This window comes from Polypterus senegalus, unplaced genomic scaffold, assembly GCF_016835505.1.
Source record: "Polypterus senegalus isolate Bchr_013 unplaced genomic scaffold, ASM1683550v1 scaffold_5864, whole genome shotgun sequence".
Lineage (NCBI taxonomy): Eukaryota > Metazoa > Chordata > Cladistia > Polypteriformes > Polypteridae > Polypterus > Polypterus senegalus.
In genome coordinates, this window is record NW_024382357.1 from 45,903 (window position 1) to 57,022 (window position 11,120).

Here is an 11,120-nt window from a genome sequence, read left to right on the forward strand (position 1 = left end):
AACCTTTTATCCCATTGAGCCGTGATTGTCATGATTATTATTCCGTGAACTTTGCATCGGGTGTTCTCCTTTGTTCATCGTGTTATGTGGTGGAAACACCAAGAGGCAGAGCCACATTGATGTCACTGCAAAAGGATCATCCTCAGCTGATATACAGTATCTGGGGATGTGGAGCAAGTCCATCAGTGGTTCATTGTGAGAGTGTTTTTTCATGACTATAACAATTTTTTTCTCATTTATGAATTTTTGCTTCTATCTGTGGTTTATGATTATTAAATTCAGGATTTTCATTATTAGCAAACCTTCTTGCCTCGGTATCTTTTGCCATTCTGGTAATTGTTGTTCTTTTTGATCACATTTTAAAAAAGATCCCCTTTAAATTCTCACTGTGGACTTTTTGTTCAAGCCAAACATTCAATGGTTTTCCTTTCTCTTGAGAGACATTTTGGTATATTTTGGAACACTGAAAATATTTTAATCATTTAGTAGTCTATTCCTCTTGTCTGGGGCCTGAATAAGCAGGTAGCAGACTTTGGGGTCAGGCTGTCTGGGGTGAGGCCTATCTTTAGGCAAGCCAGTAAAAACTCCTGGTTTTGTGTGCCTTTTTAGAGGCTTCACACCCTTTGCTATTTTAAGTACACTTGATTCACTACAAATACAACATTGGAGACTCATTCTTGCCTAGTTGACAAGTACCAGAACTAATAACCTTTATGTGCCAAAACTGTAATTGTATATAAAAATATTTAAGTAGCATTGAAACAATCCTCATGTTTAATGATGAGTGAAACAATTAATGAGAAACCGAATTCACAGTGAAACTCTGTATTTTCATTTGCTAAACAAAAATTGCAAAATAAATTGCATTTCGCTTCCAATGAAATATGTGGCTTTCACACAAGAAGAAAGGTGTTCTGTTCCGGTCTGGATATGTTTTATTGTATTAAGTCTACTTTTCATTTAGTATTTAAGTAAAGATCTCTAGTGGAAAAAAAATGCCAGAAGTATTCTTGTACTCATTAGGAGAAAATGTTGCTTTCTTAGCAATGGTGTAGGGGTTCATATTCAGCAGAAGGTGCTCTTTCTCCCCTGGGATGTGTTTCTTCATGCAGAACTGACTAGAACCAATATTATCCCTTTTGTACCCATGGCGGAAATAATTACAAGAGAGAGAAATATGGTACAAAAAGTGATACATGTGTTTAACTTTCTTTAAAAGATAACATTCATTCCCAGATTACAATGCATAACCACATATACATACATATTCGAGCCAGAGAGAAGCCAAGGGAGATCACAGCCAAGTGGGAGAATGCTGACAATCAGATATCCCATCCAGTAAGGAATCTCAGCAGCAAAGTGAGACGCTTCTGACGTCATGTTGTATCCTCGTCATTATAAACACTCACATAATTACATATTCATAAAATTCTTGTCAGATATGGGCAACTAGCAGACGAACTGTCTGGTTATTAATACCTTCACCTGTTCTCATCACTTATCACAGACTGTGGGTTTTAACCATACTGGTCAAGCAGACATCATGGCAGGGGAATATCGTTGCTTCCCAGCTGACCATACGCTCCCTCGGCCTCCTGGCCAGGTATGGGAACAGGATCCATCTCAGCAGGGATGCCAGTTGGTCCCTCACCTCTTTTAAAATATCCAGTCAAATCTTTAAATGCTTTTTTGGTGGATAAAGCAGGGATTCAAAGGTGACCTCACCCTGTTGTCAAAACTCCAACTGAAAACACTTGTGAACAAAATGCAGTAGAAAGTGGAAAGGGGTAGCTAGTAATTCCAAAACTATCCTAGTATGTGAATGGCGAAACACTCGAAGCTGCTGTAATTGAATAAACTTGCCTACTAAAAAAGGGGTTTCATGGTAAGGTCCATATTTGACTAGGCACCTTACCGATCTGTAGTGGTGAAGCAGTAGCGGAGTCTAAAGACAAAACTCTCTGGTCAATCTACATCCCTGTCATGAACTGTATGTAATGACCGAAAGAAAGAAACCACATGTTCAAGCTGCAGAAACGAGTTTTCTCCACAGGGTGGCTCGGCTGACACACTGTGATTGCGTGAGAAGCTCAGCGATTCAGGGGAAGCTCAGAGTAGAGTCACTGTAGCTCTGGATCAAGAACAGCCAGATGATGTGGTCTAGGCACGTCGTAAGGATGCCCCTAGGTGGCTGTGGTCAAGTCCCACAGTGCAGAGAATCCTGTTGCGGACACTGGAGGCATTACATCTCTCAGCTGGCTGGGGAACGCGTGGGAATTCCACAGTAAAAAGCTGGAATCTGTAGCTGGGGACAGGGAAGTCTGGGCTGACCTGCTTGGCCTGCTGCCACCAAAACCCAGAAGGTCGCGCAGTATGAGTGGCATAATCAGATGCCAAGAATGAACTTGTCTGAGTTCCCTGGTCATGACACTCTCTTTCTTTTAAAATGAACTCAAAGCCTGGACTCTAGTGTATGTGGAGGGACTGCAACCTGCAGCCCATATGTCTACTTTCATTAACATTGTGCTCCATGAAACAAATATTTTGAAAGGGAATGGCCAGAGAGGATTGCATAAAAAGCAACAAAATTAGTCCAATTTAAAGGGTCTCAATAAAAAGGATTATCAGAAAAATGGTACTGATGACCGCAGGATTTAGCTTTCTTCCTCCCATTTGCAGATACAAACTCAGTTCCAGTTCTGCTCTGCCAGTATGTAGGCCTTTGAACTTAATCCAAATGCCTGTTTACCTCTAATTGGACAAATGAGACAGAACTGAGATGACCATGTCCGGGTAGAGGTCACCAGTTAGACAGGTTTAGTGGGTTGATAGATACGCTGCCGAGAACATAAAAAGCTGGATAGAGTGGCTGAGTGAAGGCGGCCTTGAACCTGTGCAGAAGAGTCATTGTATCTGAGATACTAAAAAATGAGAGAGAGCCTGCAGGATAGTCCAAAAAAACACCAATTCTGGGGCAGCGCTGCTCTCTTATCTCAGTCATCTTGTTATTATGCCACGCAGAGTAGCTGGAATGAGTACAGCAGAGACTCCAGGATTTGTCATTGCGTCCAATAAGACACTCAACACTCCATCCTTTCCTGCAGATTCCTGCGTATGTGACTCCGATGAAAACGCAATCACCGCTCCACTCCACCTCCCAGTAGCACCGGGTGTTAAACAGGGCCTCACTGCCCAGAAGTTGGAGCCAACAGTCAAACCTGTCAGGGTGATCAGGATATGAGAATTGTCCTCCTGAAGCTACTGTCCTGTTCGTTTCATTCAGATGCAGCCCCTCGTTCAGCGTGTTGGAGTCAAGTGTGAGGGGATAAGAATCTGAAAAGTTAAGAAAGAAAAAAAAAACAGTGACAACATGTCTTAACTCAGAAGGAGATCATGTCTGTATATGGGGACCACAGTGGACAGTCAGATTGAAAGACGTATGGCTTTCTTTCAAATGTATTGTTTGCTTTATTTTCTGTAAATATAAAGATCATATAAGTCAGGAATTCAGGGGAACAACTCTTTAAAAAATGAGATAATTAAAATTAATTCAAAAGAAGTTTATTAGCTGCAGAAACAGGTCAATAATTAAGAAAAGGGTTAGCATGAAAACCTGCAGCCAGTGCGGCCCTCCAGGACCGAAGTTGGGGACCCATGACCTACAGTAAGTTCATGGAGGCAGGAGTAAGAATGCAAAAACTAAAACTGGAATTTGAAGCGGTATAAAGTTAGTTGTATGACTATAACTGTACGAGGGGTTAAGCGTTAACTTAAATTGTACCTTTTAGTCTTTGCCAGATGAAATGCTAGTGTCTCATCCATTATCTACACTAAATCTCTATCAATGTCGCTGCTGTCATGAGATGAGAATTTGTTCTTTTTGTGTGTAATTGGATTCTATAAGTGTAGTAAATCCTTGTAGTCACACAGTCTGCTCCAACTCTGCTTTATTAAGTAATCAACAGAAGTTGGGACACTTGTGCAAATTGTTTGCTTCAACTTGCAAGCCTTGATTTACTTTAATTGCTGCAGAACATCTGTAGGTTGTAACCAATTGGTTGTTTCCTGAAGAAGGCCCATTTGTATTATACTGATATTTCCTTTATTTGAATTTTTGCTAACCTAAACTTTAAATTTAAACCTCTGGAAGTTTACTGTTTGCCTTTTCATCATTTTAGGTCATTCATTGTATTTCAACTGATTAAATTAGAAGAAAAACTGGAAAAACTGAGGTGTTCTAAAACTTTTGACCGGTAGTGTAAATTCACAAAGATAAGCATATAATGTTTTTTTAAAATAGAGTTTGTGAATGTCCACACCATATATTCACAACACGTTTCCTTAATCACTCCAATCTCTTCATACTTCCTTACCAGAAGTCACAGATGGCTTCAAACTAAATGCATTTCTTGCCCAGTAGGAGAGGACTAAGAAGAGTCACAATGTGCCTGGTGACAGTGCCAATGCTTATGACTATGACCTTCTACCTTAGGATCTCTGGACATGGGAAAACTATCCCTTAAAATGGTGGCCCTATACTCTACGTTATATATTGTCAGACACGTGTGTATGGAAAGCAGCTAAAGGGCCTGAATGAGGGTAATTCCACTCCAAACCAGGGGGAGGCGGAGTGCACTTATCCTTTCTCTCTTTCCACTGCAGACTGGTTATGGGAAATTCCGCCTTGCCCCGATAACGCCACTTTCTGGTTCTGGCCCTGATGATGTCACTTCCTGTACTCTCCCTTAAAACCGCCATCTTTGCCTCATCAAGTCAGTTCTGTTTTTGACTCAAACATGTATACATCTGTACACACAATTCAATATTCTGCAGCCTGAAATAATTATACAGGTGGCTGCCCATATAATCACGGATCTTGACTTTGCTGACGATGCTGTGATTTTCGCAGAGTCAATGGCGGCTCTGATTGGGGCGCTCAAGAGTTTGAGCAAGGAGTCTCAGTGTCTGGCCTTACGAGTTTCCTGGATATAAACCAAGATCCAGGCCTTTAATGACCTCTTGGGCACAGCCATCAGCAGTGTGTCTGTTTGCGGAGAGAGTGTCGACCTCATCAAGAGGTTTACTTACCTTGGCAGTGACATTCATGTCTCTGGTGACTCTTCCTATGAAGTTAATAGTCAGATTGGAAAGGCATGGGGTGGGTCATGAGGTCGCTGGAAAGGGGTGTATGGCGGTCCTGATGTCTATGCAAAAGGACAGAGGTCCAAGTCTTTAGAGAACTGGTGCTTACTGTCTTGCTATAGGGTTGCGAGACATGGACACTATCCAGTGACCTGAGATGAAGGCTGGACTCCTTTGGTACTGTGTGTCTCTCCAGAAAATCCTTGGGTACCATTGGTTTAACCTTGTATTGAATGAGTGGTTGCTTATGGAGTCCCAAATGAGGCACATTACCTGCATTGTGAGGGAGCGTCAGTTATGGCACTATGGCCATGTGGTGCATTTCCCCGAGGGTGACCCAGCTCGTAAGATCCTCATTGTTGGGGACCCAAGTGGCTGGACCAGACCAAGGGGTCGCCCACGTAACACTTGGCGCGGCAGATAGAGGGTCATTACCGGAGGGTGGGACTGGACTGAGTGTCTGCCTAGGGGGTTGCCAACTGGGATCCGGAGTTGTTTCGTCGTGCAGTGGGTGCGGCACGTACCATACCAGTGCATGCTCCTCAGCTTGACTTGCTGCCCCAAATCTTTTTGTGACTCTTTTGTCTCATTTTTGACAATATACAGTACATAAATAATGTAGAGTATAGGGCCACCATGTACATATATATTTTTTTTTTTACTTTTTTTTCACAAATATAATGAAATAGACACATTAAGCAGTTAATTCAAAAACTTAATTGTCTTACATTTTAAAAGATGATTTCTTTTTGTCAAATTCTGTAGAAAATAAGCTGGATCTTCATTGCCTAATAAATAAAAAAACAAACAAATAAATAAATAGGATTGCAATTCAAGTAATGATGTTGAAAAACGAGGCACAATTTGTTCTTCAGCATGATATAATCAACACAATTCTTGTCAAACTATTACCCCATATCCAGATTAAAATTACTAGTGTGTCACACCTTTAGATTTCAAAAACTCCCAGCCACTGCTTTCTTCCAGGTTCTTCTTTAACTCTGACAGTTCCCCCCGTAATGTTTCTGGAAGCAAATTTCTGTTGACCGTTAAGATGGGTTCAACATCATCTTCAGGATGGATGATGACAGGCTGGAACTTCTACAGGAGTGAGCAGAAGAAAGTTTAACATTAGAGAAATGAAAGTGGGAAAGAAAGACTAGGACATCCTCCGAATATCCTGTACCACTGCTAGAGCACAACTCACAGACTGCCATCCTTGAACAACGGATGTTTTGGATGTGTTGAGCTAAATAAAGCGTAATAACTGTTTTTCTTTAAGAAAGACTTGTTTGGTGTACTTTCGTCACATAAGAAACACTACGTAAAATGAGAACCCTGGCGTTCACACATCTTCATTATTGCACTAAGGACACAATATTTCATGAATCATAGATGCTGGAAGGGCGATTTCGGGATATCTGAAGCAAGTCTAAGAAGATACAAACTGCATCTTCTTTAGGATAAGTAATTCACATAACTAAAGCGTTATCAACTAAAAGTGAGAATTGTCAAAGACCCCAAGATAAAATATTAGCTCAATATTTGGATCATGATATTACAATATTGTGATTTTACACTTTAAAATAATACATATTTTGATTCTAGTCTAGAATGTGATCTCCAGATGAGAGACAAAATTCTGTCTTTAGTGGATGAGTTCAAGTATCTCGGGGTCTTGTTTGCGATTGATGAAAAAAGGGTATGTGAGATCAACAAGTAGAGTGGAGAGGCAGCAGCAGTTCTGCGTGAGTTGTACTGGTCTATGGTGGTGAAGTGTAAGCGGGGTCTAAAGACAAAACTCTTGGCTTACTGTTTAATCTACATCCCTGCCCTCACTTATAGTGCCCTACGTAATGACTGGGACAAAGACACATTTATCCTCAAAGTTTAAAATAAATCAAACAATTCAGACATAACTAAAGTGCACATTGCAGACTTTAATTTAAGAGCATTTGCATACATTTCGGTCACACCATGTAGAAATGACATCACTTTTTCTTCATGGTTCCCCGTTTCTGGTCACCATAGTGTTTAGGACTTGGCAATAGCAGGTCTACTGCTTGAAATCTGCAATTTATGGACATCACCAGGTGCTGAGGATCTTCTCTGGTGAGGCTCTGCCAAGCCTGTAATGCAGCCAACTTTGGCTCCTGCTTGTTTTGGACGCTTGTCTTCAGCATATGGAAGGCCTGCTCAACTAAATTTAAATCAGATGAATGGCTTGGCCATTCAAGAAGTTTCCATTTTTTAGCTTTGAAAAACTCCTGTGTTGCCTTAGCAGTAGGTTTGGATCATCATCTTGTTGTAGGATGAAGAGCCGTCCAATGCGTCTGGAGCCATTTACTGGAACTTGAGCAGATGAGATGTTTCTGTACACCTCACAATTCATTGTACCACTCATATACTGTATGAATGATATAGTGCAATAAAAAATATTGCAACCACAAACACATTTGAGATTTCCTTATGTAATGTTTCACAATAATATGAAGTCTAGGCTGAAAACCAAAGGCAGTGGAGCTATTACTGTTGAATATTTAGTCAACCTAATCGATATCTTCTTTTAAGACTCTTTAAAACAGGGGACCCCAACTCCAGTCCTGGAGGGCCACAGTGGCAACAGGTTTTCATTCTAACCTTTTTCTTAATTGGTTCACCAGTTTTTGATGCTAATTAACTCCTTTTGCTTTCATTTTAATGGCCTTGATTTGTAAGATTTGTTCTCCTGAATTTCTTCACCGTTCCTTTGAATTGCTTTGTTTCTTTCCTTAAACAGAACTCAAATGTGAAGTGAGGGAGCCAACAGAAGAGCAACTAAATCAGGGCCTCAAACTCCAACTAGTTGCTTAATTAGGTGATGATTCTTGTTAATTAAACCTGTTCTTTAATTTCATGGCTTGTAGCTGCACTCATTGTGTAATAGCAGACATTTCTAAAATTTTTGATTTTTCTTTACTTTTCTAAGAGCGCTGGTCAAATGTTTTTGGGTCCTGAGCAGATCAACATTCCTGAGACCTTCATCTTTCTTTATTTTCAGATATTGTATGATGGACACAGTTTGCTGGTCACGTTTTGACTCACTTTATATCTTATTATTGTTTGGCTGCTAATTAAGGAAAAGAAACCATTGAGGGGTCTGAGTCTTCAAGATCAAGTCAATTAAATTGAATTCAAAAAAAGTTCATTAGGAGCAAAAACAGGTCACTAATTAAGAAAAGGGTTAGAATGAAAACCTGCAGCCACTGGACCCCTGCTTTAAAACATATTATACAGTAAATACCAATAAAAATAGTGAATGTATAATCTAACTGGTTATTTCCTACTGTTTATTTTCATGAATTGGTAGCCTAAAGTAGTTGGTGTCAGTACTACACGTCCAGTGTCCCAAGTTCAAATCCCAACCCTATCTGGTGTCTGACCATTCCAGCTTTCCTCCCACATCACAGAACTGTCCATATTAGGCTAATTGGGTGCAGGATTGGACCCTGTGATGGTCTGTCCATGTCCATTGCTCATTCCTATCATTAACTTGAATTGAGATACTGTACATTGTCAGCCCCTGTGACACTGAATCACATTAAGAAGGAGCAAAAACATGTTCTTTTTACACACCATTCTTAAAATCTACATTCATATTTGTGATTCAGTTTTATTTTTTAAGACATAATTATTCAACTATCACACTTTCATGTTAGAATTAGAATTATACGAATTTCTGACGCTTCATTTCATCTAGTCAATCATAAAATTATTTCATGTGAAGCACATTGTGAAACAGGCTGAAGTGATATTTCGACACTGCAGTTCTTAGTAGTTATTTTTAAAATTCACTCTGAAGCAGCAATATTACCTGTAGGAAGTGAATGTGGTCGTCCATCTCAGAGAACTCAACCAGTTCAGTGTCTCTCCTCACCAGCTCCTCAATCTCCTCCTCTAGTTGCTTTATGACCTTTTCAGCCTTCATCACCTCCCTCTGCTCGTGGTCTCTGATCACCTCGGTCACCTCGGACCTCAGCCTCTCAATGGACTGAAGCAGAGAAGCGAAGGTCTCGTCATTTTTCTGCTCTTCTGTCTCTGCAGAGCTCTGATCAGAAGAACACAGCAATTCTGTTAGGCCTTTACACGATATTGGAATTCGAAGGGACTTCCATGATACAACCCTGCCTCAGCCTCATGAATGGTGACAATAATGGGAGACGTTCAAAACGTTTCCGCACTTTTTTTACCTCTCTTTATTAAGAATTTCTAAAACGAATTACATCCATTTTCTACATAGTCACCACCTTTGCGATGCAATTTTCCCAGCCACATGACACTCTCAGACGCAACCAACCACTACTCCTCCCACCTTCACCATTTCCAATGAAAATATAAAACTGCGGAAACTTTTTGAACAGCCCTCATATATTCAACACAGAAGGTAGTATAGTTGCTCCTTATTTATTATTAACTAGCCATGCATACCCATCAAAAAACAGGTAATAGAATAAATGTAATAATATTGGATATCTCTTGCTATATACGTACCCACAGCATTCCTCCTATGCCTTTCCTCTTTTCTTTGTGCGTCTCAAGCTCTCTTGCCCGAGCGCATTACTGTAAAGCCTTTGCGCCATACGCTGTCATTTCAAGGCACCCAACTCGTCTCCTATCTGCTTTTTCAATACCATCAATGGTAGACAATTATCCATTGTGAAAACATTATTAGTATTCTTGCAAAACGTTGTTGAAGGCAACTCAGATTGTGCCTCATTAATATTTAGCAACCCAATGTTGTTTGGCAAGTGATTTGCTTGTTGTCATTGAAATAATAAGAATAGTTTGCATGTTCTCTTCTTGTCTGCGTGGGTTTCTTCCGGGTACTCTGGTTTCCTTCCACAGTCCAAAGACATGCAGGTGAGGTATATTAGAGGTCCTAAATTGTCCCTGGTGTGTGCTTGGTGTGTGTGTGTGCCCTGTGGTGGGCTGGCGCCCTGTCTGGGGTTTGTTTCCTGCCTTGTGCCCTGTGTTGGCTGGGATTGGCTCCAGCTAACCCCCGTGACCTTGTATTTAGGATATGGCGGTTTGGATAATGGATAGATAATAATACATTATATTGATATAATTCCTTTCCCATGTTTCATTATAACTCCCTTTTGTAAAAATAAAAAAAAAATTGTCACAATCATAAATTAACTTCTAAAGTATTGTGTCATCATCCCTGCTACTATGGCACCAATGCCAAAGTGACCAATCAGATTGCTCAGAGTGACTGGATATACACAGAAGCATTTTATTATGTAGTAGATGACTAACTGGTTGTTAAGGAAATTGTCTTCGTATTAGTCAGTTGTTTCTCTCTTGTCTAAACTTACAGCTTCCATGACACATGGACTGAGTATGCAAGCAGGAATTTTTTTTTTTTTCCTGACGCAAAACATTAATAAAACACTTTAAAAGATAAAGACCTGAGAATTAAACTTCACTGTAGTTTCATCTTTTAGTTTGTTTATTCAGTTAGCATTGATTTCATGTAATCATTCATTAATCCTTTTTAGAACCTACTTTTTCCAGCCCCTGGCCACAGGACACTATGGGCACAAGGCAGAAATCAGTCCTGCTGTAGATGTCACTCCATCGCAGGGCACACTTTCTTATATGATCACACCAGGCCACCACCACAGTGCATTAAATCCTACAATTTCTTATCGCCCCATGCAGAGACTCGGTTATCTATGGACACAACTACCGGTCGAACAGCTCATCTGATTCTTAGCCTTGACATGTTGAACCACTCCAGTCCAATCTTCTGGGTTTGGTTGTACTGCAAGTCAGGTGCTGGGGTGTGAAGAATCACCTCAGTCAAAGTGGCCAGCAACAATAGATGTCACCTGGGTACCCATCACCGTTTTATTAAATGATAACATTATCATGCCAATTTAATCCAAATCAGGGTAACACAGCACTGGGCACAAGGCAGAAGACAGTCCTGAGTG

At 40.4% G+C, this 11,120-nt stretch overlaps 1 protein-coding gene across 1 annotated transcript; it reads right to left on the reverse strand.

Moving 5' to 3' along the window:
- Positions 1-1,176: 1,176 nt before the first annotated feature.
- On the reverse strand, positions 1,177-9,401 carry LOC120521049 (tripartite motif-containing protein 16-like). Its single transcript, XM_039742939.1, has 4 exons — positions 8,996-9,401; positions 6,090-6,243; positions 5,871-5,930; positions 1,177-3,333 (listed from the first exon to the last, which is right to left on the reverse strand). Exons 1-4 carry the CDS (start codon positions 9,107-9,109, stop codon positions 2,801-2,803), a joined length of 861 nt encoding a protein of 286 aa, XP_039598873.1. The 5' UTR covers positions 9,110-9,401; the 3' UTR covers positions 1,177-2,800.
- Between the last annotated feature and the right edge of the window lie 1,719 nt (positions 9,402-11,120).